The sequence below is a fragment of the Rhodotorula graminis genome (assembly GCF_001329695.1).
Source record: "Rhodotorula graminis WP1 unplaced genomic scaffold RHOBAscaffold_9, whole genome shotgun sequence".
Lineage (NCBI taxonomy): Eukaryota > Fungi > Basidiomycota > Microbotryomycetes > Sporidiobolales > Sporidiobolaceae > Rhodotorula > Rhodotorula graminis.
This window is the reverse complement of record NW_017264936.1, coordinates 21,560-48,680: the sequence shown is the minus strand read 5'-3', so window position 1 is coordinate 48,680 and position 27,121 is coordinate 21,560. Positions and strand designations below refer to the sequence as shown.

General features: G+C 67.1%; 7 protein-coding genes across 7 annotated transcripts; 4 read left to right on the top strand and 3 right to left on the bottom strand.

The window, feature by feature from the left end:
• Positions 1 to 611: 611 nt before the first annotated feature.
• RHOBADRAFT_37674 (uncharacterized protein) lies at positions 612 to 3,574 on the bottom strand. Its single transcript, XM_018413456.1, has 8 exons — positions 3,353 to 3,574; positions 2,900 to 3,163; positions 2,474 to 2,812; positions 2,288 to 2,401; positions 1,766 to 2,214; positions 1,376 to 1,681; positions 1,183 to 1,301; positions 612 to 1,097 (listed from the first exon to the last, which is right to left on the bottom strand). Exons 1-8 carry the CDS (start codon positions 3,539 to 3,541, stop codon positions 775 to 777), a joined length of 2,103 nt encoding a protein of 700 aa, XP_018269858.1. The 5' UTR covers positions 3,542 to 3,574; the 3' UTR covers positions 612 to 774.
• A 2,612-nt stretch (positions 3,575 to 6,186) lies between these two features.
• RHOBADRAFT_54404 (uncharacterized protein) lies at positions 6,187 to 15,374 on the top strand (the record flags this gene model as incomplete). Its single annotated transcript, XM_018417291.1, has 45 exons — positions 6,187 to 6,299; positions 6,371 to 6,384; positions 6,456 to 6,473; positions 6,541 to 6,553; positions 6,629 to 6,644; positions 6,715 to 6,749; positions 6,811 to 6,911; positions 6,981 to 7,034; positions 7,095 to 7,150; positions 7,236 to 7,341; positions 7,412 to 7,473; positions 7,556 to 7,576; positions 7,675 to 7,748; positions 7,848 to 8,010; positions 8,079 to 8,233; positions 8,312 to 8,409; positions 8,494 to 8,519; positions 8,593 to 8,901; positions 9,446 to 9,537; positions 9,629 to 9,635; positions 9,726 to 9,778; positions 9,852 to 9,927; positions 9,994 to 11,025; positions 11,099 to 11,106; positions 11,164 to 11,265; positions 11,326 to 11,401; positions 11,466 to 11,878; positions 11,953 to 12,021; positions 12,095 to 12,116; positions 12,211 to 12,313; positions 12,379 to 12,455; positions 12,523 to 12,781; positions 12,859 to 12,984; positions 13,052 to 13,099; positions 13,165 to 13,320; positions 13,388 to 13,566; positions 13,635 to 13,716; positions 13,780 to 13,927; positions 14,011 to 14,078; positions 14,150 to 14,194; positions 14,263 to 14,335; positions 14,410 to 14,530; positions 14,604 to 14,657; positions 14,728 to 14,922; positions 15,007 to 15,374. The coding sequence occupies 45 exons, from the start codon at positions 6,187 to 6,189 to the stop codon at positions 15,268 to 15,270; spliced, it is 5,382 nt and encodes a 1,793-aa protein (XP_018269857.1). The 3' UTR covers positions 15,271 to 15,374.
• Positions 15,375 to 15,985: 611 nt separating this feature from the next.
• On the top strand, positions 15,986 to 17,640 carry RHOBADRAFT_28192 (uncharacterized protein). The gene is made up of 6 exons (XM_018412819.1): positions 15,986 to 16,212; positions 16,286 to 16,473; positions 16,567 to 16,605; positions 16,668 to 16,840; positions 16,915 to 17,295; positions 17,374 to 17,640. Exons 1-6 carry the CDS (start codon positions 16,026 to 16,028, stop codon positions 17,474 to 17,476), a joined length of 1,071 nt encoding a protein of 356 aa, XP_018269856.1. The 5' UTR covers positions 15,986 to 16,025; the 3' UTR covers positions 17,477 to 17,640.
• A 737-nt stretch (positions 17,641 to 18,377) lies between these two features.
• On the bottom strand, positions 18,378 to 19,602 carry RHOBADRAFT_65301 (uncharacterized protein). Its single transcript, XM_018418678.1, has 6 exons — positions 19,530 to 19,602; positions 19,140 to 19,201; positions 19,017 to 19,072; positions 18,853 to 18,943; positions 18,668 to 18,772; positions 18,378 to 18,584 (listed from the first exon to the last, which is right to left on the bottom strand). Exons 2-6 carry the CDS (start codon positions 19,182 to 19,184, stop codon positions 18,552 to 18,554), a joined length of 330 nt encoding a protein of 109 aa, XP_018269855.1. The 5' UTR covers positions 19,185 to 19,201; positions 19,530 to 19,602; the 3' UTR covers positions 18,378 to 18,551.
• Positions 19,603 to 19,871: 269 nt separating this feature from the next.
• RHOBADRAFT_48659 (uncharacterized protein) lies at positions 19,872 to 21,863 on the top strand. The gene is made up of 4 exons (XM_018415169.1): positions 19,872 to 20,920; positions 20,992 to 21,109; positions 21,183 to 21,325; positions 21,410 to 21,863. The coding sequence occupies exons 1-4, from the start codon at positions 20,255 to 20,257 to the stop codon at positions 21,821 to 21,823; spliced, it is 1,341 nt and encodes a 446-aa protein (XP_018269854.1). The 5' UTR covers positions 19,872 to 20,254; the 3' UTR covers positions 21,824 to 21,863.
• A 204-nt stretch (positions 21,864 to 22,067) lies between these two features.
• Positions 22,068 to 24,121, top strand: RHOBADRAFT_66670 (uncharacterized protein). The gene is made up of 9 exons (XM_018419035.1): positions 22,068 to 22,167; positions 22,276 to 22,346; positions 22,436 to 22,541; positions 22,609 to 22,697; positions 22,765 to 22,793; positions 22,866 to 23,379; positions 23,453 to 23,617; positions 23,705 to 23,953; positions 24,022 to 24,121. The coding sequence occupies exons 1-9, from the start codon at positions 22,095 to 22,097 to the stop codon at positions 24,061 to 24,063; spliced, it is 1,338 nt and encodes a 445-aa protein (XP_018269853.1). The 5' UTR covers positions 22,068 to 22,094; the 3' UTR covers positions 24,064 to 24,121.
• A 22-nt stretch (positions 24,122 to 24,143) lies between these two features.
• RHOBADRAFT_54400 (uncharacterized protein) lies at positions 24,144 to 26,491 on the bottom strand. Its single transcript, XM_018417290.1, has 6 exons — positions 26,253 to 26,491; positions 26,041 to 26,172; positions 25,733 to 25,967; positions 25,450 to 25,656; positions 24,462 to 25,383; positions 24,144 to 24,423 (listed from the first exon to the last, which is right to left on the bottom strand). The coding sequence occupies exons 1-6, from the start codon at positions 26,408 to 26,410 to the stop codon at positions 24,191 to 24,193; spliced, it is 1,887 nt and encodes a 628-aa protein (XP_018269852.1). The 5' UTR covers positions 26,411 to 26,491; the 3' UTR covers positions 24,144 to 24,190.
• Positions 26,492 to 27,121: the final 630 nt, after the last annotated feature.

Genomic DNA, 27,121 nt, shown 5'->3' with positions numbered 1-27,121 from the left:
ACGACCCCCCTGACGTTCCCCGTCCCCTCGACGCGCAGGTCTACTCGAGCCCGAACGCCTCGTCCGCGCCCGGGCGCAGCATCGCCCACCCGATCTGGGGCGACCCGTACCCGCCCTCGCGCCGCCGCGCCCGGTCCATCTCGCGCTCGTTGGTCTTTGTCGCGTGCCTTGCCGTGCTGGGCTCGCCGGTGCTGCATTGGGCGACGTCGTGAGCGAGCGAGCGGTCCGTGCGGCTGAGAGGGTCGAGAGCTCGAGAGGCGGCGCTACAGCGAGAGCCAGCGCGACAACGAGAGGGTCGCACGAGACTACCACAGCCGAGCGCAGACGTGAGAGAAGAAAGGCTCTCGCATTGGCGACGAGGAGCGCAAAGACGAGCGAGCCTCGAGAGCGGTCCGAGCCGACGAACGCAGACGAGGGCGTCGAGTTCGGGCGCTCGAGAAATGTCGTGCGGGCCGAGAGAACCACGAGAGAGACAGTCAAGGCGAGCGAGAGACGGAGCAGGACGCGCCGAGGAGCACGAGCGGTAGCGAGGGAGACGAGGTCCGTGCGAGTGCGGCGACGACGACGACGAGACAGGGAAGCTCTCGACGCTCTCGGGGCGAGGCGAGACGGGAGTGGGAACACGTGGTTGCGAATACAATGAGGGGTGCACGGCGATGGAAAAGGGGGGTACTGCAGAAAACTCGAGAGCTCGAGGAGGGGGAGGAGGAAAGGCAAAAAAACTTGGGGCTGCGCCGGCCCTCTGCTGTCGACGTCGTCGTCGCGCACGCCCGTCTAGAGCTTGGTCCACGCGCGCACGCCCTGCTCCTTGCCGACCTCGAGCTCGTCCTCGTCGATGGCGACGTTGAACCGCGTCTCGTTGAGCGGCTCGCCCTGCGCGAATCGGACCAGGGCCGGGTACACGTTGCCGTCGGCGCGCCCGAGCGCGCTGTTGAGGAGGTAGTCCGGGCAGCCCCACGCGTCGACGAGCGGGACCGCCTGCGGGCGCAGCTCGGCGAGGAGCGCGTGCGTGCGCGAGCGCAGCAGCTCGTGCTGCTTGGGCTGCAGGTAGCCCGACGACAGGAACTCGGACGCCTCGGTGTCCATCGTGTAGCAGGCTGTTTGCGACGACGAACAAGGGGCGAGGGTCAGGACGTTGGCTGCGGGAAAGATTTACCGAGAGGGCGAAGAAGGGGGACGCACCGAACAGCTCGAAGCAGGTCGTCATGATGCGGTGCACGGCCGGCTTGCTCGCCAGCTCCTCGTCGTGCATGATCGCCTGCGCAAAGTTGTTGACGAGGATGAACTGCGAGTGCGCCGTCCTGCGAGGCAAAAGTGGGTGAGTTTGCGTAACTTGGGAAGGTCGTGGGCGAGGGAGAGGGAGAGCGAGACGCACGACATGCGGAAGATGTCGATGAGGAGGTCGTTCCAGGTGCGCTTCTCGATGTCGCGCTTGCGGAGCGCCGTCGCCGTGAGGTACGCCGCCCGGTGCGCGAACGCGTCGACAAAGATCTGCGGGTCCGACAGGTCGCCGGCGTACTTGAACGGCGCCTTGGCGTTCGGGTTGTCGACGTAGCGCGTGATGTACTGCGCCGTGTCGTTGGCCTTGTTGGCCGGCGAGTTGCGGTCGGCGAGCACCGAGCGCATCGTTTTGAACAGGTATCGGCCCGTCTGCTGCGAGATCATGTACGAGTCGCCCTCCCTGCGCGCACGACGAGGACGAGAGGGTCAGGACGAGGTTCGCAGGAGGAGAGAGCGAGAGAGAGGGAGAGAGCGTGAGGCGCACCAGGTGACCTGCGGCAGGTAGTCGGCGTACAGCGACGCGAGCCCGCCCGACAGCGAGTAGCCGTGGCCGCCGCACGCCCGGCGGCACTCCTCGATCGCGTTCGACGCCATGATCGTCGACAGCGACTTGAGGCCCGACGACGAGGCGTGCACGTCGGCGAGGAGCGAAAAGTCGCCCTCCTCGAGCGCCGCCTGGCTCGCGTTGTACGCCGTCATCATGGCGCGGCCCGTGTAGTGGAGCGCGAACGCCTGGACGAGCGGCGGGAAGATGCGGGCCTGGACGAGGAGGTAGTTGAGGACCTGGCTCTCGGACGGCTTGCGGCCGTCGTCGGTCTGGGGCGCGTCGCGGTCGGCAAACTGGCGGCGGACGGCGCAGTACCGGATCGCGACGGTCGCCGACCGTGCGAGGATCATGCGGGCCTGCTGGACAATGTTGGCGCGGATAAAGGTCTGTGCGCGAGAGAGGGGCCGAGTCAGGTCGTGCTCGCTTGAGCGAAGACGAAGGGTCGAGCGAGGGACGGACCATAGTGCCGTACGCCACCTTGTCGTGCTTGGGCGCCGTGAAGCGGCCGCTCTCGGGGTCGACGTTGGCGAACTTGGCGAGGAAGTTGATGTGCGGGATCTCGACGTTGTTGAACTGCGAGCGGCCAAGGGAGGTCAGTCTGTTCGACAGGCAAGAACGACCGAGGACGGGAGGGCGAGGACGCACGATGGCGGTGCCGTTGTCGGTCATCGGGTAGCCGGCCTTGGGGCCAATGTCCATGACGGTGCGGCCGGGCAGGAGCTCGCGCGTCTTGCGGTCCCGGAGAGGGACGACGAACGGGAACGGGCCGCGCTTGACGAGCTTGCCGTCCTTGCCGTCGGGCGTGTACAGCTGCGCCATGACGACAGCGTGGTCGGCAGTGCGACCGAGGCCGCCGATCCACCATTTCATCGACGACATGCCGGGCGTGTTGATGATGAACGACTTGGTCTCGGGGCGGTACGTCGCCGTCGTCTCGAGGCCCTGGACGTTCGAGCCGTGTCCGAGCTCGGTCTGGGCGTAGCACTGCGGCGGGAGAGGAGCTCGAGTCAGTTGGCGATGCGCGAGAAAGGGAAAGAGAAGAAGGACGAGGAGGAGGAGGGGGGGACGAACGCCGATGATTTCAAAGTTCTCGGCGGGCTTGGTGAAGAGCTCCTGCTGCTCGTCGTTGGACTGGGACCGCAACGTCTTGAGGAACATCGAGTTGTGCAGGCCGAACGCGGCGGGCATGTCGACGAGCTCCTCGGCCACCTTGACGTCCTCGGCGCTCCAGCCGTGCTCGCGGGTGAGCTGCACCATGCGCTTGTCCTTGCGGAGGCCGTGGCGGTACTTGTCGCCGCGGCTCATGTAGTGGATCTGGGACTTGTCGAATGCCGGCTGCCGGGCGCGACGAGGATCGTGGGGGACCGGACCGGGGGGCGAGACGGCGACAGCGAGCGTGAACGTGGGCGGTGTAGGGAGAGGTGGATGAGGGAGGAGACGAGGTCAGCAAGTGTCCCTGCCATCCACCCGAACGAGCCGCCACCGTGCGCTGCTGCCGAGACCGGGCGGGGAGGGGGGACGCACCTCGTTCTCGACAATGGGCAGGATGCGGCTCTGGCGCTCGAGGTACTCGTTGCCGTAGATGTACTCGCGCAACTCGGCGGGCGAGAAGGACGCCTTTGCGCGCTCGATCTCGAGCAGGCGGGTGCCCGACGTGCCGAGGGGAGCGAAGCCGTCGGGAATCTGGACGGGGAGGTGATCCGAGGACGACATGGCTGGCGGGAGCTGGTAGAGAGGTAGGGTGGGTGTAGTGTCGCGCGTGCGGAGAGAGAGGCGCTCTGTGTGGGTGGAGAGAAGTGAGAGGGTCGAGCCGAGTTGGACGCGCGAGGAGCGAAGCACCGGCACCTCGCGCCGAGTCGCCGGACGGACCGCGCCCACCCAAAAATCTCAGACGCACCGTCTGCGCGCAGGCCTGCGAAGCGCGCAGATCGTCCCCGCCTCGACCCTCGGCACGGCCACCGACTCCTGCCGTCGCAAGTACGACAGGCTCGACTGCGCTCCGGCCTCTTCGTCCGGCTCGCCTTGCTGTTCGCCTCTCGCGTACCTGCGCTTTCGGCCAAATATGAACAGCTCGTGTGCCACTTGGTTCGCCGTCATCGGAGGAGCGCAAAGCCGAACGAGCGGAGCATTGACGAGCGGCAGCTCCGGCATTTGAGAAGGTCGACCGTCGACGAGGTCGACCTCGCGAGCGACGCGAGGAGCAACCTCTCTAAGCCGCGCAGAGACGGTCGACAAGCTCTCGAGTGCAGGAGAAGGGCTACACGCCGCCTCGGGTACGCCTCGCGCTCAGAGGAGGTCGAGCCGCTCCCGCCACCTTGCGGCGTCGACTCGCCACGGCCCGTCCACGGCCGGCACTGCGCGCTCGCGCTCGACAAGAACCCTCGAACCGGCTGTAGCCACGCCTCGTCCACCGTCGGATGCCCCCTGCTCGTCGCTCGTGCCCGCCGCGCAGACCGTGACCACCCCTCCTCCGCCCTTGCGCTCGAGCAGGTCGAGCGCGACGTGGAGCGCCTCGTCAGATCGGGCTCGCTCGCCCACGTCATCGTGCGTGCGAGACGGCGAGTCGGCGTCGACGACAGCTCGTGAGCCGGCCGCGTCGCGAGGGCCGGGAAGCCCCGTTGCCGCCGCGCCCGCTCGGGCCGCGGGCACCGCCTGGACGACGAGGTCGAACGCGGCGTCTCGCCAGCCTGCGGCTCGTACAGCAGCTCTCTCGCTCGAGCTGCTCGGCGCTGGCGAGGGAGCGGCGCGCCGAGGATGTGCGGGCGAGAGGCGGACTGCGACGAGGGCCGGGCACGAGGCGAGCGCATCGGCGACACCGCCGTCGCCCAGCAGCGTCGCCGGTGGGAGGCTCACGCCTCGGAGGTGCGACGCGTTGGCGAGGAGGGAGACGAGCGCGGTCGAGGGGAAGGACCGGAAGGCGAGGTCGGTGAGGACGAGGGTGCGGAGCTGGGGCGCAAAGGCGACGAGAGGGTGCTCGACGGCTGACGAAGATGACGAGGGGGAGGGACGGAGTGCGGCGAGGTTGGCGGTGATGGCGGCGAGGGTGGACGCGCCGCCGGGAACGACTGCTGGATCGTGAGGCGGTGCGAGGCGGGGTGCGGGCGAGACCAACGACTGGTGAACCGAGTGGTACTCGATGTGTCGCAGGGAGGGAAGGGCGATGATGTCGAGGAGCTGGGGGAGGGCGTGGCCGGTGAAAATGACGGCGCGCAGGTACAGGGTGTCGAGGTGAGGAAGGCGGAGTGGTGCCGCAAGATTCGAGGTTGGCGTGACGCGCGACTCGTTGAGCCACAGCCGACGAAGCTCTGCGGGCGAGAGAGAGGTCAGCTTGGGCTCACTATAGAGGGGAGGAGAAGGAAAGAGAGAGCGGGCGAGGACGCACTGTGCGCCGGCGCGAGGTCACCCGGATGGATCCCGCTCAGCCCGCACACCCACAGCTCCTCGACGCCCTCGCACATGCGCATCAGGTCCTTGACCGTGCGCCCGGCGCTCGAGCTGCGCCACACGGCGTCGCCTTGCCCGTCCTCGTCCGACTCGCGCCCGAGGCGGAGCACCTTGATGCCGCTCGCCCACTCGCGCCCTCGCCGCCGCAGGACGTCGCGCACGAACCACGTCGCGTGCTCGTGCGTCTCGAGGCGGACGTCGCGGCGCAGCTCGAGCGAGGCCCACCGAGCGCAGTCTCGCGAGAGGAGGGCGAGGGCGCGCAGGTGCGAGGTGCGCGCCGTGTGGGTCGAGTGGGACGCTGGCGGGAGCATGTACAGGAGGATGTGCAGGACGAGCTCGGCGGGGAGCGAGGGAAAGGCGGGCTCGGCGTCGGGCGAGGGAGGTGCGCCGTCGTGGTCGTCGAGCGAGGTCGAGGCAGGGCCTGCGAGGGGCAGGGGGTGAGCGCGGGGTCAAAGTGCAGAGCAGGAGAACAAGGGGACGGACCGGCCCACCCGACGTAGCTCCACAGCGAGAAGAGCGACTGCATGCGAGTTGGCGGCGTGGACGGCGGCGGCGAGTCGACGGCGAGGTAGCTGGGCGACGGGCGAAGGACAGAGCTCGACGGCTGCTCAAGGTGTGCACGCGAGCGAGAGGCGACTGAGCGTCGAGGTCAGGAAGAGCCGCCGAGGAGGAGGAGGAGGAGGAGGAGCGGACAAGAAGCGATTACGTACGGGCGGGGGCGATAACTGAATGCGGTTTCAGCGCGTGCGGGCGCGTGAGCTTGATGAGGGCCTCGGCCACGGTAACTCACGGACGATCGAGCTGCACACTCGAGCAGCGCCAGCCAGCCAGCTTTGGCCCTCGTTCCTTGCCCTCATCTCCCCTTGGCTCCAAGCTTGCGAGCGAGCCACCACCACCACCGCCCGCACAGTCGCATGCGCTGGCTATCGCGTGCGCGCGCTGCCGTGTGGCCAGAGCCGGTCGACCCGGTCGAGCGGTCCCTCCTGCGCAAGGCCGACTGGCTCATCCTCCCTTACCTGTGCCTCGTGTGCGTCCACCTTTCTCTGTCCTCGAGCCTACTCTGCGACCTGGCCTACCTGCCCTTGTTCGCGCCCCCAGGTTCTGCTTCAACTGTGCGCACCACCCCATCCTCCGGCTCCTCGGTCGGCAATGTCACTCACCTCGACCCGTCGCACGTGCGCAGACCTCGACCGCGTCAACTGTGCGTCCTCCCTCCCTCCTGCCCTCGGCCGTCCGTGTACGCGCTGACCTCCCTGCCCCGCCCGCAGTCATCAGCGCCTAGTGCGCCCTCTTCCTCGCCGTTCCCTCCCTGCCTTGGCCTCGAGCTGACCCTGGCTCCCCTCCAACGCCCCACAGTGTATCTGGTCTGCGCGTGCGTCCACCCCTCCTTGCCCTCGCCGACGACGACGACAGCAGGCTGACCTCGTTCGTCGCCCTCGCAGGAGGACCTTGGCATGCTCAGCAGCGAGTACAACAAGTGCGTCCCGACGTCCCTCACCTTCATCTGGACAGCGTACTGATTATCCTCGCTCCCGCAGTGTCATCGCCTGCTTCACCGCCGGCTTCGCCATCGCCCAGATCCCGCAGAACCTCCTCCTCCTCGTCCTGCCCCCGAGGATCCTTTTCCCGCTCAATGGAGGTGCGTCCTCTCTCGACGTGTCTCGTGTCCTCCCTCTGGGCATCCGTACTGATGTTTCGGTCCACGCAGTCATCTGGGGCGGCTTGACGATGGCAGGCGCCGGAGCGACCAAGGTTGAGCACCGTCCGTCGACCTCGCTCCTCACCTGTCTCGACGTCGCTCACCGGCGTCTCTCGTGCGCAGTTTACGTCATCAAGTTCTTCCAGGGCATGGCCGAGTCGTCTACCTTCATCGGCGCTGTGAGTCTCAGCTAGCCTGGCCACGTCTTCGACCTCGTCCGGCACTGACTTGCCCGCCTTGCTTCCTCTCCTCGACCTCCCGCAGCATTACGTCATGGGCGCATGGTACAAGCCGACCGAGCTCGGCAAGCGCACGGCCATCTTTGCGTGCTCGGCCCAGGTCGCCTCGCTGTTTTCCGGCTCGCTGCAGGGTGAGCCCTCTCGACCTCGTCGTTGGCTCGCGACGAACGGACCTTGACCCTCCTCTTGTCCTGTCTGCAGGCGCGCTGTACAAGAACCTCAACGAGGTGCACGGCATCAAGGGCTGGCAGTGGCAGTTCCTGGTGACTGGCGCAGCCAGCGCGTCGTCCTCTCGCTCTCGGACCTCGTCTCGCGCACTCACTGACTTACCTTCGTCCCTCGCAGCCGTCCCTGTCGCACTATCGGGTCTGTTCCTCTTCCCCGACACGCCGGCCAAGACTCGTTCCCGCATGTTCACGCCCGAGGAGCGCCTTCTCGCCGTCTCGCGCCTCGGTCCGCGGCAGGCCACCAAGCTCGACCGCACGATCCTGCGCCGCGTCTTTGCCCGGTGGGAGGTCTGGCTCATGTCGCTCATCTGGTGCGTCCCCTCTCCCTCTCCTCTCGTCCTGCGGCTCGAGCGTCAGCGTCGTTGCCGTCAACGACAGTTCCCTGACTTGCCTCTGTCGCGCTCCTGCAGGGTCGCCGGCGGCGCGCTCGAGTCTTACGGCGCGTGGGGCGTCATGCCCGTCTGGATGAAGTTCCAGCGCTCGGCGGCGGGCAAGCCCGTCTACTCGGTCGCGCAGCTCAACCACTACCCGATGGGCCTCAACGCGGTCGCCATCGGCGCGCTCCTCGTCACGGTGCGTCGCTCTGTCGTCCCCTCTCTCGGTATCGCGTTCGAGCACGAGACTCACACCTCGTCGAGCAGGCCGTCTGGACCGACCACCGCACCCGGGACCGCTTCGCCGTCAACCTCGTCGTCGCACTGGGCGTCCTCGTCTCGGCCACGCTCGTCCTCGTCGGCGGCCTGCACCCTGGAACGATCCCTCGAGGCGCCTACTACGTCGCCTTTTACCTATCCGGGTGCGCCCGCCTCTCCTCTTCCTCCCTGCCCAACCTGAGCGACCTCGAGCGAGGCTGACTCGAGTCGCGATCTTGCAGCATCTCGTTCGCCGGTCAGATGAGCAACTTTGTGTGGGCCAACGAGCTGCTGGTGTACGATGAGCAGGCGAGGAGCCTTGTCCTCGCGACGATGAACGGTGCGTCCCTTGCCCTTTCCTTTCCCCAACGTTCGTCTCGCTGGAGGTACGGGACACTGAAGGCAGTCCCTTCCTTCTTTGCAGTCGTCAGCTACGCCTTCAACGCCTGGGTCCGTCCTCTCCACCCTAGTCTCGGCCCGCCGTCAACTCGCGCACTGACCTTCCCCATCGTCGCCTCCACAGTTCCAGGTCGTCTTCTTCCGCACGACGTCGGCGCCCGCCTTTACGCAGGGCTCGTCCCTCATGATCGCCTTCGTGGGCCTCATGTGCGCCTTTACCTGCGCGGCGCGGTACTGCCAGTTGCGGGACCGGCGCCGAGCCGTCCTCGGCGTCGACGAGGGCGACCAGGGCGCGCCCTCGTCGACCGAGGCCGACTCGTACATGAAGGAGCGGGGGTCGCTCAGCACGAGGCGGCCAGGGACGGCGACGACGGATGGTGTCGCCGGCGAGGACGAGGAGAAGGAGGCGCCGACGCTGAGCCAGGTCGGCGCGGTGAGTTATGGGTCTTGAGTGCGAGCGGCGGGCAAGGCGGGCTCGGGCGCGTCGTCTACCGTAGGCTGTTGTCTTTCTGTGTCTCTCTGTACCTCTCTGCATGTCGTCCTGCATCACAGTCTGTGTATCGCCTCTCCTCCCGAGTCGCCGCGAATTTGCCGGTGTGGAAGAGGTGTCCGAGAGCCCGCCCGAGTCGCGCACTGGATGCTCGGCCCGTGAGCTGCACCTCGCACACTTGCAACAGCCCTGGACTTCTGCGGAGCGCACAGCGAGACGAGCGAAGCTGTCCGCCGGCGACGAGCGACGACGCGCCGCGTCGCCTCGGCTCTTTCGCCCCGTTCGCTCGTCGCACACGGCCTAGGCTGCCTGCTGCTCGACTCCAGCATCTCCAGCACACGTTTGGCAACCGCCTGAACCCCTTTCCACACGCCCACGCCGCCTGCCGCCTCCGCCCTCGCCGCCCAACCCTCCTCATCAAACCCGACCTTCCCTCGGCCACCTCGCGCCCCTCCGACCCGCCAGACTCGCGCACGTCTCTGCGCAGATGTCGCATCAAGGTGGTAGATCTCGCGGAAAGCGCGCGTGGACCGTCCAGTGGCGCAACTTCCAGGCGCGCAAGAACAAGACGTGGGAGTCGTGCGTCTCGCGTTCTCTCTCTCGGCCGCGTGCGCCGGATAGTGGACAGTGACCGTTACTGACGCTCTACTGCCTCTTGCCCCCCTTGCAGCGACGGGGTGAGCCGCTCGTCCTCCTTGTCCTCCCCCTCCCCCTCTCTCGCTAGCGTCCGTCCTGGACGACCCGTCTGACGACCCATCCTCTCGCAGTTCATGCTCGTGTGTGGACTCGGCGTGACGGTGCACTCGGACGAGGGCGTTCTGTGCGTGTCCCCTCGTTCTGGCCTGGACGTATCCGTCGACCTGACCCTCCCTCTCTCCTCCCCTCTCGAACAGCCTCGGCGCCAAGAACCTGCTCAAGCCGCCGGCCGAGGACGACGAGTTCAGCATCAGCAACAAGAAGGAGGTCCGAGTACGTCCATGTCGCCCTCTGTCCTCATCCTGTGAGCCCGGGTACTGACCGCGCTCCCTCGTGCAGGTCGAGAGCGAGATCTCGCTCAAGGAGTACTACCGCAACGTCCACGGCGGCTCGGCCGGCGACGACCACTCGTCGACTTCGACGCCCGCCAAGGCGGTCCCGGGCTACCTCACGCGGCCGGGCATGATCGCGACCGGGTCGACCTCGAAGCCGCACACGCCGCGCCCGTCCTCGTCAAGTCGCCCTGTCGCCGCCACGCCCGTCGTCGGCACCGACACGCCCGAGTCGACCGGCAAGCTCTGGAACCAGCCCGCCGTCAAGCAGTTCACGCCGTTCAAACCGCCGGCGCCCGCCTCGGCGGCCAAGCGCCCGCTCCTCGGCAGCAGCACGAGCTCGCAGCCCATGCCGAGCAGGCTGCGCGAGAACAGCACGCCCGTCGTCGTGGCCGAGCGCGGCTCGCCCGTCACGTCCGACTCGGCGCGCGCGGCGCGCGAGCGCAAACTCGAGGAGCTCAAGGCGTCGAGGGACGGCTCGGCCAAGGGCAAGGGCAAAGGGCGCGCCGTCCTCGACGCGTCTTCCGACTCGGATGACGAGCTCGAGAACTCGCCGCCCGAGCACGTCGAGCGGCCCTCGTCGCAGAAGAAGCGCCGCCTCGAGTCGCCTCGGTCGGCGTCCGCGGCGGTCGGCTCGGCGCCGGCGGCGCGCCCGGTCTCCCGCCTGTCGGCAGCAGATCAAGCTCTCGAGCGTGCTCTCGGCAAGGCGACGGTGCCGGCGCGCACGACGTCGCTCCCTGTCCGCCTCCCGAGCTCGTCGGCCAAGTCGCAGCCGCTCTTCCGCCGCGACTCGTCGCAGTCGGATGTGTCAAGCAGTCGGCGAGGGCACGTCGATGACGTCATGCAGCAGGAGAACGAGGAGGACGAGGACGACGGGCTCGTCAGCGAGGACGACATGGACGTCGAGATCGACTCGACGGTGCTCGGCGACGGCGTGTCCTCGTCGCCGGACGTCAAGCTTGGTGGCGGCAAGTCAGTCGGCGCGACGAGCAGCAGTTGGACGGTGTCGCAGAGCGGTGGGGCGGTCAAGCGGTACAACGTGCGTCCCTCCTCGACCTCTCCTGTCCTGCCTCCCCGTCACGCGCACTCTGACTCGCCCTCCTCGCGTGCAGTGCCAGTGGTCCGTCTCGATGCCTCTACTACGTGACGCAGCAGACCCTGATTCGTTCGCTCGCAGGCGCAAGCGCACGCAGAAGAAGCATCCGACTTGGGAGGGCGACGGGATCCTCCTTCTGCGCGGCGACAAGGCCGAGTTGACCGACATCGACACGGGCAAACGGTGCGCTCAGTCGCTCTCCTTCTTCATGGCGAGCCGAGCCTGACTGCCTCGAACCTGCAGCCTCGGCACGACGACCATGTCCAAGCGGGAGCTCGACGAGGGCGACCTTCTTCGCGTCGGCGACCTGGAAATCGAGGTGCGCCCGCTGCCTTCTCTCTCTCTTTTCCTCCGACTTACGCTCATGCTTGCCTGCACCTCAGATTGGCGACATGGTCACGAGCCGCTCGTCCGCCGGCGCCGCCAACGCCGCCGGGAGCTCGCAGCGCTCGACGCAGCTCAGCGCCGTCCAGCCCACTGCCCTCGCCCTCAAGCCGTTCCGCGCCCCGTCAGCCGCCAAGGCGACCAACCCGCTCGCGCAGCGCATGGCGTCGGGCTCGCCCGAGCGCGCTCGCTCGGCTCGCGCCCAGACGCCGCTCGAGACGGCAAAGGCGGCCCTCCCGCCGGGCGCCGCCAGGTTCAAGATGTCCGGCCTCGCGAGCATGTCGGTCGTGTCGTCGAGCTCGGCGTACGGCATCAAGGAGGTGCGCAAGGGCGCAAGATTCGACCCGAACGCCGAGGGCGCGCTCGTCATGCGCCGCCCGAACGAGGAGCACCAGGCCATCTACAACAAGAAGTGCGTCCCATCTCGCCTGATCACGTGAACGAGTGCAGTCGACGATCAGGCGGTCCTGACCTCTCCTGCCGCAGGAACTTGCCCATCGTCGACGTCGTCGTCGACCCGCTCATCGGCGACAAGCTGCGTCAGCATCAAAGGGAGTGCGTCCCCTTTCCTCTTTCCCGCGCCTCAATCCTTCTCGTGCATGAACTGACGATGCTCGCCACCTCGCAGGGGAGTCGCGTTCATGTACGAGGTGCGCTCGCTCTTCCCCGCCCCTTGATCTTTGTCTCTCTGCCCCTGGTACGAGCCGAGTATTGACTCTCGCCGCCCCTCTCTCCTCTCAACAGTGCGTCATGGGCATGAAGACGACGGGCCAAGGGTGCCTGCTTGCCGACGACATGGGCCTCGGCAAGACGATCCAGTCGATCGCGCTCATGTGGACCCTCCTCAGTGCGCCTCTTGCCCTCTCTCTCTCTTGACGGCGACATTCCCTGACACTCTTTGCGCACCTGCAGAGCAGAACCCGTACCAGGGCGGATCCGCCGGCGTCGTCGAGCGCGTCATGATCGTCTGCCCCGTCACGCTCATCAAGGTGCGCCGGACCGCTCTCTCTCCTCCTTGTCCACCACGACGGGCTCACGAACGCTTCTTCCACGCAGAACTGGAGCGCCGAGATCCGCAAGTGGCTCGGGCGCGACAAGCTGCGGGTCTACGTCGCCGACGCCGACCACCCGGTCAGCACCTTCGCGAGGAACAAGAGCTACGACGTCCTCATCGTCGGCTACGACAAGGTCCGTCCTCGCCCCCTCCCCATCGCCCTCGAGTACTGCCTCACGTTCGAGCTGTCGCAGGTCCGCGCCTACATCGACGACGTCAAGTACGCCCAGCCGCCGATCGGCCTGATCATCTGCGACGAGGGTGCGTCGCCTTGCGCCCAGTCCTCTCTCCCCTCCCTCCCTCTCACGTTCGACTCACACGAAACGCCGTCCCTGCAGGTCACCGCCTCAAGTCGGCCGCCGCCAAGACGACGATCGCGCTGCAGTCGCTCTCGTGCATGCGCCGGATCATTCTCTCGGGCACGCCCATCCAGAACAACCTCGGCGAGCTGTTCGCGATGCTCGGTGCGTCTCTCTTTCTGCCACTCTGTGTCGAGCGTTCACCGACGGACTGTGTCCCTCGTCGTCGCAGACTTTGTCAACCCGGGCATCTTGAACGACGCCGGCTACTTCAAGCGCAGTGCGTCCGCCCGGTTCTCTCACTCGTTCCTGCGTCATCCTGACTCTCTTCTCTGAGCGCCGCAGACTACGAGACGCCCATCGTCGCAGCGCGTGCGCCAAACGCGACGGCCAAGCAGAAGGAGGCGGGCAAGGACGCTCGCGAGTCGCTCATGGCGACCCAGGGCCACTTTGTCCTGCGCCGCACCAACGACGTCATCCTCAAGCACCTTCCGCCCAAGTGTGCGCCCGACTCTCGCTCGTACGCCGTCGTCACGCCGCCACTGACCCTGCTCGTCGTCGTGCGCAGTCGAGTTCACCGTGTTCATCCGCCCGACCGAGATCCAGCTCCGCCTGTACCGCGAGGTCTTGTCGTCGTCGCGCATCAAGTCGTTGCTCAAGGGCGAGAACGGCCAACAAGGTCTCGCCCTCCTCCAGTCGATCCTCAAGCTCAGCACCTCGCCGGGCCTCCTCATGAAGCACATCAAGGTGCGCCTCATGTCTCGCCTCTTCTCTTCCCGTCACTCGAGCTCACATTCGCTCCCGTGCGCCTGCAGGAAAAGGGTCTTGGCCACCTCGACGAGTCGATGCTCAACGTCCTGCCCATGGACGCCGACCCGGCCGACTTTCACCTCTCGGGTGCGTCCTCGAGCGCTCTCTCTCCCCTCGCGCACCGCTCACTCTCTCTCGCCCCGTCGACAGGCAAGCTCTCGGTTCTCGGCACCATGCTCGCCGAGCTGCGCAACCGGTCGGAGGAGAAGATCGTCATCGTCTCGAACTACACGACCACGCTCGACCTCATCGAGACGCACTGCAAGCGCAAGAAGTACCCTTACTGCCGGCTCGACGGGTGCGCCACGAGCCCCTTTCCTTCCTGTCTCTGTCTCTGGTGCAAGCCGGGCTCTGACTCGTCCTCGCCGACCCCCTGAGCAGCAAGACGCCGCAGATGGACCGCATCCCGATGGTCGAGTCGTTCAACCGAGGCACGCAGAAGAACCAGTGTGCGTCCCACCTTTCTCTCGAGTGCAGGAACGCTCGCCTTACGCCGTTTACCGACGCCGTCCTCCCACAGTCGTCTTCCTCCTCTCGAGTAAAGGCGGTGGCACGGGCCTCAACAGTGCGTCCCCCTCTCTCGCCCCCTCAGATGCCCTTGGCTCCCTGTACTGACACTCTCTTATCCTCTAGTCATCGGCGCCTCAAGGCTCGTCCAGGTCGACAGCGACTGGAACCCGTCGAACGACCTGCAGGCCATGGCTCGGTGCGCCCCCTCTCTCTCTCTCCCACGTCGAGCTCTCGTCCTGCCGTCACTGACCCGTCAAACTGTGCCGACAGCATCCACCGCGAGGGCCAGAAGCGCGACTGCTTCATCTACCGCTTCCTCACGGCCGGCACGATCGACGAGGTCGTCTTCCAGCGCCAGATCATCAAGCTCGCCCTCAGCGGCTCGGTCATGGTGCGTCCGCTTCTCTCCTCTCGCCGAGACGATGCGTCATCGAGCCGTGGACTGACTCGCGATCCTCCTACAGGACCAGGACGGGAAGGGAGCCGCCAAGGCCAAGGACGCGTTCACGCTCGACGAGGTGCGTCTGCCCCTCTCTCCCTTCTACGGCCCGATTCCTTTACTGAATCCTTCTCGGCTCGCGCCCACAGCTCCGCAACCTCTTTTCGCTGCACGAGGGCGTCGCGTGCCAGACGCACGAGCTCACGGGCTGCCGCTGCCACTTTGGCGAGGCGCCCGGCGCCGACGAGGACGGCCTCGAGGACGAGGACCTGTCGGACAGCGACGACGAGATGGACGGCTTTGTCCAGGCGTCGCAGTTTCAGGATGAAGATGCCGTTCGCAAGGTGCGCTCGAACCCTCTCTTTCCATTTTTCGCGTCCCTTTCCCTCTCGCCGCCGCAGCCCTGACCCACTCTCTGTTCCTCGCAGATGTCGAAGCAGCGCCGCAACCTGTCGATCCTCAAGACCTGGACGCATTACGACTGCGCCGACGAGGCGGCGCTCGACAAGCTCGAGGACGGCCTCCTGCAGACCGTCATCTACGAGCGCATGGTCAAGGCCGACCAGGGCGAGGACCCGATCCCGCACGAGGGCAACGGCACGCTGTGCGTGCGCGGTGGCCAGGTCGGCTTCGTCTTCGGCAAGAGAACGGCGGCGCCGGTCAAGGAGGAGGAGGTCGACGTCGTCGAGTGAGCGGGGTGGAGGCGGCTTTCTTTCCTTCTCTCTCGCCGTATCGTGTCGTTCCGTCTATGCCGTCCCTGTCGCTTGTGCCACCCTGCAATACACCCCTTTGCTGCATACAAGCGCGTCGAGCGTCGGCGAGCGTCGACTCGCCCTTGGGCAGCTTCTCCACGCCCCGCCTCCGCTCTCCGTGTGCTCGATCCCGCACAAACGCGAGCCGCTCTAACTTACTCGACGCTGCTCGACTCTGGAAAGCGTGCGAGCGGTGCAGTCGAGCCAAAGTCGCGCAGTCGACCTCGCGGTGGGTCCGAGCGGCAAAGATAGCGAGCGGCGTCCGAGCCCGAGAGCGATCGACCCGACGAACCCCTCCTTCCGCTGCTTCTCCTGCGCCGCTCTCGCCCATTTTTGGGCTCGTCGCCTCGCGCTGCGTCCCTCGCGGAGTCTAGCGCGTCGGCGCCCGTCGGACTTTCCCCCCTGGCAGGTCGAGATAGCGCTGTCGCTCCCCCCTCATCAGTTTTCTTCGGCCGACGGCCGCATCGGGGAACCCGCGCAGCTCGCTCTCGCGTCCTCTCTCGTCGCTCTCGTCCTCTCTTGCTCTCTACCCGCACCGTGCGACCGACGAGGACCCGCCTGTCGCCATGCTCCGCACGCTCAAGTCGCTCGCTTCCCTCGCCCTCGCCGGCTCTGCGCTGGCCGCACCCGCGCCCGTCGCCGTCGCTCCCACCCACGAGCTCGCCAAGAAGGAGGTCACGATCAAGCCAAAGGTCATGATCATCTCGATGTTCACGCCTGAGCGCGAGGTGTGGCTGCAGGACGGCGCGCTCGACCAGCCGCTCGAGGTCGAGTACCCGTTCAACGGCGCGTCGCCGCTGTTCCCGACCATCAACTGCGACCGCAACCGCGACGTGTGCATCATTACGACGGGCGAAGCCGAGATCAACGCCGCGACGACGAGTGCGTCCCAGTCGTCCTCTCCCCCTCCTCCTCCTCGCCGTCGGAAAGTCAGCTCACCCTCTACGGCTCGCAGTCATGGCCATGACGCTCAACACCCAGTTCGACCTCACGAGCACCTACTTCCTCATTGCCGGTATCGGCGGCGTCAACCCTCACCTCGGAACCCTCGGCACCGCCGCGTTCGCCCGCTTCTCCGTCCAGAGCGGCCTCGCGTACGAGCTCGACGCTCGCCAGATGCCCTCGAACTGGACTACTGGCTACGTGCGTGCAACTCTCTCTCTCTCACTCGTCGTCGTTTGTCGCAGAGGCGCTCTATCGAGCGGCGCTAACTCGCCGCTCGCACCCCTTCCGCAGTGGGCTCTCGGCACCAAGGCTCCTGGCCAGCTCCCGGACGTGCGTCCATCCTCTCGCCTACCTTCGAAAGACGCGCGCTCTGACACACTCTGCGACGACAGGTCTCGAGCCTGTACGGCACCGAGGTGTTCGAGCTCAACACCAACCTTCTCGACCGCGTCATGAACCTCACCCAGGGCGTCAAGCTCAACGACTCGAGCGTCGCTCAGCAGTACCGCAAGAAGTTCGACTTTGCGCCCGCCAACGAGGGCCCGGTCGTCACCTCGTGCGACACGTGCGTCCGCTCGTTACTCCTTTCCGCCTTTCGCCTTCTCGACCCTGACTTCTCGTCCTTGTCCTCGTCCGCAGCCTCTGCTCGGACGCCTACTTTGCCGGCACGCTCCTCGCCGAGACGTGGGGCAACTACACCGAGCTCATGACCGCCGGCAAGGGCCGCTACTGCACGACCGCCCAGGAGGACAACGCGACGCTCGAGGCCATGGTCCGCGCGCACAAGGCCGGCCTCGTCGACTACTCGCGCATCGTCCTCCTTCGCACTGCGTCGGACTTTGACCGGGCGCCTAAGCAGTCCGACGACGCCTACACGGCGTTCGAGGCCGAGCAAGGTGGCTTCGAGCCGGCCATCCAGAACCTCGTGATCGCCGGCAGGCCCGTCGTCGACGACATCGTCGCCAAGTGGGACTCGACCTACGAGTCGGGCATTGCGCCTCAGGCGGGCCTGAACGGCTCGTGCGTCCACCTCTCTCCTCCTCGAGCCACGTTTCCCTCTCGCCCGAGCGTCGACTCACGAGCTCTTTCTCGGCGCAGATTCTACGGCGACGTCTTTGCGACTATCCGCAAGGGCGAGGCGCAGGCGCGCATGCGCTCGCGCCGCTCGTCCATCGTCGCCAAGATGCCCTCGTCGGCTTGAGTTTCCCTCCCTCTTCGTCTTTTCTCTCTTCCCGGCCTCCGACTAGATCCCATTCTCTGCTCTCCTTCGTTCTGAAAAGGTTCGAGCGCGCCTCTCGTCGCAGGAGGAGGTCGCAGCTCGCATAGATTTCGTGCAACTCGTGCTCGTTTGCCGGCTTTGCCCTCTTCCTCCGCCGACGCAGCTTTGTGAGGGGACCGGCTCCCGTCTGTGGGTGCCAAGCTCCGACGAGCCGAGCCTTCTCGAGAGCAACAGCGCGAGAGTACGCCGCTTTGACGAGCAGACCCAGCACGAGGTCGACTCGCAGGTTCGCGACGCACTACTCGACTGACCCTCTCGCGCCCGACGCGCTCTGTTTTGAGGCACCTCTAGATCTCGAGCGCAACAGACGTTTCTCGAGAGGTAAGATCGCTCCGTCCAGCAAGGAAGGCGGGAGAGCACCGAGGGAGCCGACGCACGGACCGCGTCGACGTAGTTGGCGCTCGACCTTCTCAAACTCGACTTTGCGGGCTCTCTTGCCGCTGAGCAGATCTCTCGCGCTGCCAAAGACACGAGCGACCCGCTTGACGCTGTCATGCGCGAAGCCTACTCGCCTTCGAGCAGCGATACGTCGCTAGAACAAGCCGCTGCGAGCTGCGAGAGATTCGCGGGTGCTGAGGTGGTGGGCGGTGGCGAGACGCGTCGCGCTCTCTCGCTCTCGACACCGTTGATGGTCCACACGCAGCTTATCAGAAGATCGAACCCGAGCCGCCGCTGAGAGTAGAGAGAGCTGCATGTCGGGAACGAGGCTCGCGACCGACTCGTCTCGTCTCGTCTCGTCTCGACGAGCTTGGCCTCGACGACGGACGCTTTCATACTTTCGAGCTCGCAGCCGCGCAAATGTGAGAGGAAACTTGGGCAGACATGCACCCTCGAGAAAGCTACAAAAGACGACGACCTCCTCCTCGAGTTTTTGCCCTCGCGCATTGAGCCGCCTCTCGACGACGAGGTGGCCTGCACAGGGTGTACAGCTGGACGGGTAGGCAGAGAGAGACAGAGGCGCGATGCGGGTGCGAGTTTGCGAGAGGGACGTGGCGCGCTAGTGGCCGCTCACGAGGGCGCCCATGGTGCGCTGTGCGGGGAGGGAGAGGCTCGACGGTCAGGTCGGCCGCGCAAGCACGGCGCGCGAGCACGAGAGAGAGAGCGGAAGCGCACCTCGAGGGCCGGGTACGACGAGCCGACGTACTCCTTGATCTTGGCGCCGTCGCGGTAAAAGTGGAAGGTCGGGGCCATGTCGACGTGCGCCGTCATGGCGGCGTCCTGCGGGCGATCCTCAAGAGTGTCAGTCGACTGAGGGATTTGAGAAGGGGGCACACGGGAGGAGGAAGAGGAGGACGGACCTGCTGGTCGCAGATGTCGAGCTTGTAGAAGTGGATGTCCTTCCAGCGCGGGTTGTCCGAGTACTCCTGGAACTTGGGCGAGATGGCCTTGCTGTTTCAGGTCCATGCGGCTCTCGTCAGAGTCGATTCCGTCGAGACAGGAGAGAGTGGAGCGAGGGACGGACCACGACTCGTCCCACGGCGCGACAAACTCGACGGCCGTGATGCCCGACTCCTTGATCTGCGGGCGACGGCGGGGCTTGTTAGCCGGGCTCGTGTTGTAGATACAGAGAGGGCGGGGGACGCACAGCGCGCAGGTACTCGTCCTCGGACTTGATGACGGTGATAGGCATCTTGGGCGTTTCGAGGTCTGCGACGGCGAGCAACCACGGTAAGCGCCTGTCGACCTGCCCGTGTCCCGCCCTCGTGCTCGCCACCTCTGCCCTCGTCTGTCCCGCCCGTGCGCTTCTGCCCTCGTCGTGGTCCCGCTCCCCCCACCCGTCGCCCAGAGGCTAGCCTCCCCCTCGCCTGCTCCTCGCTCGAGACCGGGCCAGATCCTGCTCGACCTGCTGCGATAGTCCTCGGTCTCCACGCTGAGACTCGCCCACGCCCATGCGAGGTGCGAGTGAGGAGGGACCGGGGGGCGAGTCACGCGACGTGGCCGGCCTCAATCTGAACGAGGAGAGTGTGGGACGCACGGTAGGTAGTAGAAGTTGTGGGGAGAGTTTGAGTGTGTGCGAGGCGAGTGCTGAGAGGTGGTGCGAGTGTCGGTGAGAGGGGAGAGGGAGAGAGAGAGAGGGGAGGAGGAGGGAAAGGAAAGGCGGGGAAGCTTCGGCCCCACTCGACTCCAGTTCTGGACCCTCCCCTCGACAGCACGATTACAATGCAGAGTCAAGCGCTCGCTAGTAATCTGACGGGCGCCGGTAGAGAGCAGAGCCTCGTAACACCCGCAAGCTCTCCCCGCCGGCGCAAGCTGCGATCGTGCGTCCCCTGTCTCTCTCTCTCTCTGTCGAGACGGTGGTCCACACCGACTTGAGTCCACGAGGCTCGCGGTCGCCAGGTTGGGGGCAGCTCAGAGGCGCGATGAGGGCGAGCGAGGCGGTGCACGCCGACGAGGAGGACGCGCGCGCTAGGGCTCGCACAGCGGTGGTCAGAACTGTCGGTGCAGAGCTCTGAGAGAGACTGCGCGCTCTCACGGCCAGCCTCGAGGGCGGGACATCGAGGAGGGACGGCACACCGCCGGGCGACGGTCGACTCGCGGAACGGCGCGACACAGCCCCAGGTCGCCCAGCCGCTGCGTCCAAAGCCTCGAGCGCTCGATGGACGACCCGCTGGAGGCGCGGCAGCCGTCGGCGTTTGTCCCTCGGCGACGGGCAATCCTCTCGACACTGCGACGAGCTGACCTCGGTTCCCTCTCGCGCAGATGCCGTCCGCGCTCGACGATCGACTCAAGGCGACCCTCGACTCGCGCAAGTCGAGGCAGATGCTGCGCCAGCTCGACCCTGCACCGCCCGCCAGCTCCAACCTCGTCGACTTCTCGTCGAACGACTACCTGTCGTTCGCTCGGTCGCCCGTCCTCCGACGCAAGCTCGTCGACGCTCTCGCGACCGTCGACGATGGTACTGCAACGCCGCTGTACGGCCCGCCGTCTTCGCGCCTCCTCGACGGCAATACGCCCCTCCACGCTTCGCTCGAGCGACGCCTCGCCGCCTTCTTCGACGCGCCGGCCGCGCTCGTGTTCAACTCAGGCTTCGACGCCAACGTCGGCCTGTGGACGTGCCTGCCGGCCCCGGACGACTGGATCGTCTACGACGAGCTCGTGCACGCGAGCATGCACGATGGCATGCGCGCGAGCCGCGTCCCGAGCGAGCGCCGGCGCGCGTTCCGGCACAACCGCGTCGAGTCACTCGAGCGGGTCCTCGAGGGCATCGCTGCGCGGGACGAGGGCGTGCGGGCAGGCGAGAGGAGCGTGTGGGTCGGCGTCGAGTCGCTGTACTCGATGGACGGCGACCTGGCCCCGCTGCGCGAGATGGTCGACGCGATCGACCGAGTACTTCCTCGAGGGAACGTGCACCTGGTGGTCGACGAGGTGCGTCTAGCTCCCGCCCTCTTCTCTCCCCTCGCTCGAGCGTGGTGCCTGACTCTCTCCATTTCTCGCAGGCGCACTCGTCCGGGCTGTACGGCGTGCGAGGGCGAGGGCTCGTCGCGGCGCTCGGTCTCGAGCATCGAGTGACAGTGCGGGTCCACACGTTCGGCAAGGCGATGGCCTGCAGCGGCGGTCCGTCCCGCCCTTTTCTCTCCCTCTCGCCCCTTCGACTTGCTGACCCTCCTTCTCGTGTGTCGCCTCGCAGCTGTCGTCCTCGCCTCGCCCTTGATCCGCGACTACCTGATCAACTACGCACGCCCGCTCATCTACTCGACCGTCATGACGCACCTGAGCGCGCTCGCCGTCGTCAAGTCGCTCGAGATGCTCGAGCAAGGTCACAGCGAGGCGGTGCGTCCCGGCCTTCTCCTCTCCTCCCCTCTCAATAGTCTGTCCTAACGACGAGACTGACCGAGTTGCCCGTCCTCGCCACAGCCCGCCGCGCACGTCCACACGCTCGCGCTCCGCCTCTTCTCGCGGCTCTCGAGCCTCCTCCCCAGCACCTCGTCCGTCTCCTTGCCGCCGCACCTCGTCGCCATCGTCACGTCGCCTTTGACTCGCGTCACACCTCATCCGCCCACGTCGCCCATCATCCCGCTCCTCACCTCGTCCCCTCGCCCTCTCGCCGCCTTCCTCCGGACTCGCGGCTTCCTCTCGCGCCCAATCACGCACCCGACGGTGCCGCACGGCGAGGAGCGCGTCCGAGTGTGCCTGCATGCGGGCAACACGGTGCGCGAGGTCGACGGCCTGTGCGACGCCGTCGCAGAGTGGGCCCGCGAGGAGGACAACCGGAAGAGCAGGACGACGGGCGGCGAGCGGCGGCGGGAGCAGCTGCAGGCCAAGCTGTAGATGGCGCAGGCGCTGAGAATGCAGCGCCGTTGAGCTCGCGGCTCGGTGCGCGGCACGGAGAGCCTCCTTGACTGCGAGAGCTGGACGAGGTCGACAAGCCGTCTCGTCCCTCGCCTTTTCTCTCGACTCTGGACCCGGTCTACGAGAGCGTCAGAAGCGCAGAGAACCCGGCACGCTGCCGTCCTAGCGATGTGCGAGCTGCCACCTCTTCATCGCTGTCCCGCCCTGGCTCCGCTCGCTCCGTCCCCTCCCACTCGTCCATCAGCTCGAGATGAACGCTGCTGCGCTGCTCGAGAGTGTCAAGGACGCCTTCTACGCCCTGGCCGGGTCGTGTTGCAAGACTGGTGCGCTCCCCTCTCTCCTCGTCGTTGTCGTCGTCGACGAACACGCCGTGCACCGCCTTCGCGCGCCCGCACCCGCTCGACGGGGCTGACACTGCTTCCTGCCCGCAGATGCAACCCTCAAGCTGAACGGGCGCAGCTTCAAGGTGCTCCGTCTGCTTGGCGAGGGCGGGTTCAGCTATGTACGTCCTCCCCCACCCTCCCGTCTCTCCCCCTCCCTCTCGTCCTGCCCTGCCGCGCAAGCTGACACCAATCTCGCCCGCCGCACCAGGTCTACCTCGCTCAAGACAACGCATCAAAGCGCCTCTTCGCCCTCAAGAAGATCCGCTGTCCGCTCGGGTCCGACTCTGTCAAGGCTGCCCTCAAGGAGGTCGAGGGTGCGTCCCTGGCCCAGTTCGAGCGGTCTCGGAGCAAGCCTGACCTCGAACCCACCCCGTGACACAGCCTACAAGCGGTTCCGCCACCCCAACATCATCCGCTGCCTCGACAGCTGCGTCGTCCAGGACCGCGAGGGCGACGGCAAGGTCATCTACGTGCGTCCCTCATCCTCCTCTTTGTCGCCGTGACGTACTCGTATCTGACACCTCTGACTGCGCGCAGCTCTTCCTGCCCTTCTACAAGAATGGAACGTGCGCTCGACCTTTTCTTCTGCCTCGACGGTTCCTCCCTTGATCTGACCCTCGTTTCGCCGCCGCGCGCAGCGTGCAGAACGTCATCTCGGCCAACGCCGTCAACGGCGATCGCTACCCCGAGAAGCAGATGCTGTCCATCTTCCACGGCACGTGCCTCGCCGTGCGCGCCATGCACCTCCACCAGTCGGGCCCGTCAGCCCGGGGCACCTCGTCGTCGACTCGCACCAGCACCCGGCGGCCAAAGATGGGCGCGCAGGCGTATCCGCCGCAAGGGCGGTCCGACGCCGAGATCTCGACGGGCGAGGAGCTGGACGAGTTCGAGGAGGAGGACGAGGACGAGGAGAGCGGCGGGTTGCGCAGCGGGACCAACGAGGGCCAGGCGCTCATCGGCGGGCTCGAGAGCGCACGGCAGCAGCTCGAAGAAGATGACGACGTGCCGGGCATGGGCGAGGAGGACGGCGCGACCGTTCTCGGGCGGCTCGGCGACGGGCAACGGGCGACGGGAGGGACGGTGGACAAGGGTGAGCCGGTCGAGGGCCAGAAGGGCAGCTTTACGCCATGGGCGCACCGCGACATCAAGCCTGTGCGTGTCGGTTTCTCCATTTCGCGCTCTCGCACCCCGTGATTGACCGTCTTCTCGTCCCCGACGCCTGCAGGCCAACGTCATGCTCGCCGACGACAACGAGACGCCCGTCCTGATGGACTTTGGCTCCGCGCTCCCGGCGCGCATCCCGATCCCGGATCGTCGTGTCGCGCTCCTGCAGCAGGACCTCGCCGCCGAGCACTGCTCGATGCCGTTCCGGGCGCCGGAACTCTTCGACGTGCGTCGGCTCGTTCCTCTCTCGCCTAGTGGACTACGCCCTCTCTTCGAAAAGCGTCGGGGACTGACCCTGGCCTCGTTGTCACAGGTCAAGACGGGCACGACCTTGACCGAGGCGGTCGACATCTGGTCCCTCGGGTGCACGTTGTACGCCATGGCGTACGGTACGTCGCCATTCGAGACGACGCAGCAGTCGGAGCACGGCGGGTCGATCGCCATGGCGGCCATGGGCGGCCGGTTCAGCTTCCCCGACGACGGCCAGTACAGCGAGAGCTTCCGCGAGCTCGTCAAGGCCATGATCAAGGTCAACCCGGACGACCGGCCCGACATCTCGCAGGTGCGTCGTCCTCGTTCTCTATAGATCTCTCGCCTCTCGCCTTTACTGAACCTCTCGCCCGTACGCAGGTCGTCGCGATGACGGAGCGTGCGCTCGCGCGATTGCAATGAGACGCTCTCTTTTCGCTCTTGTAGATCTCGCTCTCGCAGTGCAGCCGTCTTCTCTATCTCGTGCAGCAGAGACTCGAGAGCTCGAGAAAAGAGAGGAAACCTGTCGTTGCACGACACGAGAGAGTATCTACCTCCTGCCGTACCCGACCGCCGCGTTCGCATGGTACTGCGCCTGCTGCTGCTGCTGCGCGTACGCCTGCTGCTGCTGGAGCACCTGGGCCTGCCTCGCACGCTGCGCCTTGCCCTCGACGTCCCTCAGGGCCCACACCTCGACGGCCTCCTTGACCCACGGCGCGTCCCAGCTGTCGGCCTTGCGGATCTCGTCGCGCCACCTCGGGCCGAGCACGCCGTCGCTGCCGCCTGCGAGCGCGCCCGCCGAGCGCGCCGAGCCCGTCGACGTCGCGGCGAGCACGTCGGCGAGCGCGCCCGCTGCGAGTCGACCCACCGCTCGAGGAACCCGCGCGGGTCGCGCGCAAAGCCCTGTAGGGCGTGCAGCTGCTGCGCGTGCTGGCGCGTCGCGAGCGCGTTGAGGGCGAGCTTGTCGTCGAGCGCCGACAGCTCGGCCGCGAGGACGGCGGCGGGCGAGGTCGTCGAGCCGGTCGGCGGCGACGTCGCTGCCGGGTTGACGAGCGACGACAGGGCGCGCAAGGCGCTGTCGAGGGCAGGCTGGACCGGCGATGGGACGTAGATGGGCGTGTCGAACGCAAAGTGCTGCGGCTGTGCGGCCGCGGCGTCGGCCGAGACGGGGACCGACAGGACAAACTGGCGCGGCGGTGGCGGCAGGAGGAGCCGGTTCAGGTACTCGGGCAGGTGGTGGAACTGGACGAGGCCGACGTTGCCAAAGAACTTGCGCAGGCGGTCGTCGGGTTTGATGCCGCTCTTGACCTGGGCGCCCGGCTGCTGCTGCGGGGCCGTCGCGGCGCCTGCGGCCGACGCGTCCGAGTTTTCCTCGACGAGGCCGCGGCTCTTGGCGTAGCTCCACAGGGCCTCGAGGACGCCGACGCGGTCGGCCTCGGCCGTGTCGAGCACGCTGGCGAGCTCGGGGTGGAGCGCGTACCGGTCGCCGGCCGGGTGGGCGACGTACAGCGACAGCTTGAGGTCGAGCTTGGTGTCGGGCCCGCCCGACAGTGGGTGCGACGACTCGAGCGCGGCGGGGAGCTTGGGCGGCGACGACGGCTGCTGAGCGTGCGGCGAGGGGCGGGTCCACGACAGGGGCTGAGCGCCGACGGGCTGGACGGCCGGGTCGCGCGAAGGCGTCTCGACAACGAGGCGGTGGAGGAAGGTCGTGAACGGGGTCGAGCTTGACGGGTAGCGGTCGTCCTGCGCGCAGGAACGAGATTGGTCAGGACGTCGGGCCGGAGGAAAGAGGGACACGAGGCGACGCACCTCGAGGATCTCGCCGGTCACGCGCACCTCGACGCGCGGGACCTTGACCTTGGTGTCGTCACTGGCCGTGTCGGGCTTGTTCTCGGCCTCGGTGGCCGGGTCGGGGACGGCCTCCTTGTCGCCCTCCTTGGCCAGGTCGTCGGTCGAGAGCTGCCAAGGTTGGTCGCGCGCAGTCGCCGTGACGTGGATGCGCAACGTGCGGCGGAACTGGAGGGGGAAGACGAGGGTCAGGACGGGCGGGCGGGATGAGGGCGGCCGAGAGCCAGAGAAAAGGGAGACGCACAGGCTCGCCGCGGCCGACGGTGCCGGTCGCCTTTTCCTGAACCTCGACGGCTTTGCGAGCGACGGTCCAGTCGACTTTGCGCTCGATGTCCTGGAGGCGCTTGTAGGCGTCGCCGAGGCGGTCGAGGGCGTCGAGCGAGGGCGCGAGGGCGAGATCGGACGGGCCGGGCGGGACCGAGGACGGGAGCGAGGGCTTGAAGGATGACGGGAGCGAGCGGTCGGTGGGCTTGCGGCGTCTGTTTCGAGGAAAGGAGAGCGGTAAGTATGGACGGCCGAGGGCGCGGGCGAGGGAAGTGGAAGAAGGCGCACTTGGCGTTGCGGTAGTGGTCGTCGCCGTCGCCGACGTCGCGCTCGCGGGACGAGATGCCGGCGGGCTGTGAGGCAGGTACGACAGGTGCAGGGGCCGGTGCGCCCTGCTGCTGCTGCATGGCGCGAAGCTGTCTGCGAGCGGCGAGAGGGACCAAGTCAGGGCGAGGTCGAGGACGGGACGAGGGGCGAGGGGAGGCTTGAGGGGGACGCACTGTGCGTGAAGCTGCTGCTGTAGCTGCGGGTTGCCCCTGGCCTGAGCTTGCAGCTGGGCGTACTGAGCTTGAGCGTGCGCTTGTTGTTGTTGGTGGGCGAGCGGGTTCATGTGGGCGAACAGGGCCTGCTGTTGTTGGGCGGTGGCCGGGTACGACATGGTGGCGAGGTCGTGACTGGGCTGGGCGTGCCTGTCTGGCAGTTGTGCGAGTGTGCGACGCTGGAGGAGCGTCGAGGTGATGAGGACGGCGAGGGCGGGACCCGGGTCGACAGGAGCTCGTCGGGCAGTGCTGGTTCGAGTTGGAAGCTGGTACAAGGCTACTGCCTGTCGAGTCTGGACAGTCACTGGCGGCGCACGGGGCGAGGGAAGACGGCGGAGGGGGTCAACGATGCGGAGGTTGGCTCGAGTCGGGTTGGTGTCGCTCCCACCTTCTCGCTCGACCGCGAGCGCAGTGTGCGACCCAGCGTACACCCTCACCAGACTCGACCCGTCGCACCGAGACTAGCGCGATTCTACCCGACCTCGTCCCCGTCGTCGTCGCCCCCCACCGCCTCGCCCTCGTCTCGGTCACCTCGCCCAGCTCTCGCCGCACCACAGCCAGGGGCGAGTGGCAGCCATGAGCGCCCACACGGGTGACCCCTCGTCCTCGTTCCTGCGCGCGACCGCCACCCGGGCCGGCGCCCTCCTCCTCGCACCTCCTCGCGCCCTCGCTCGCGCTCCTCGCTCCCTCGACCGCTTCACCCCGGCTTGCTCTCGCCTGGGTCCAGCAGTCGAGTCGGCGAGCCATGAGCACGCCGCCGCTCGAGCCGACGCGGCCACCTCCCTCGACGTCGGCCCGCCTCCTCGTCGTCCTCCTGGTCGTCGATGCGG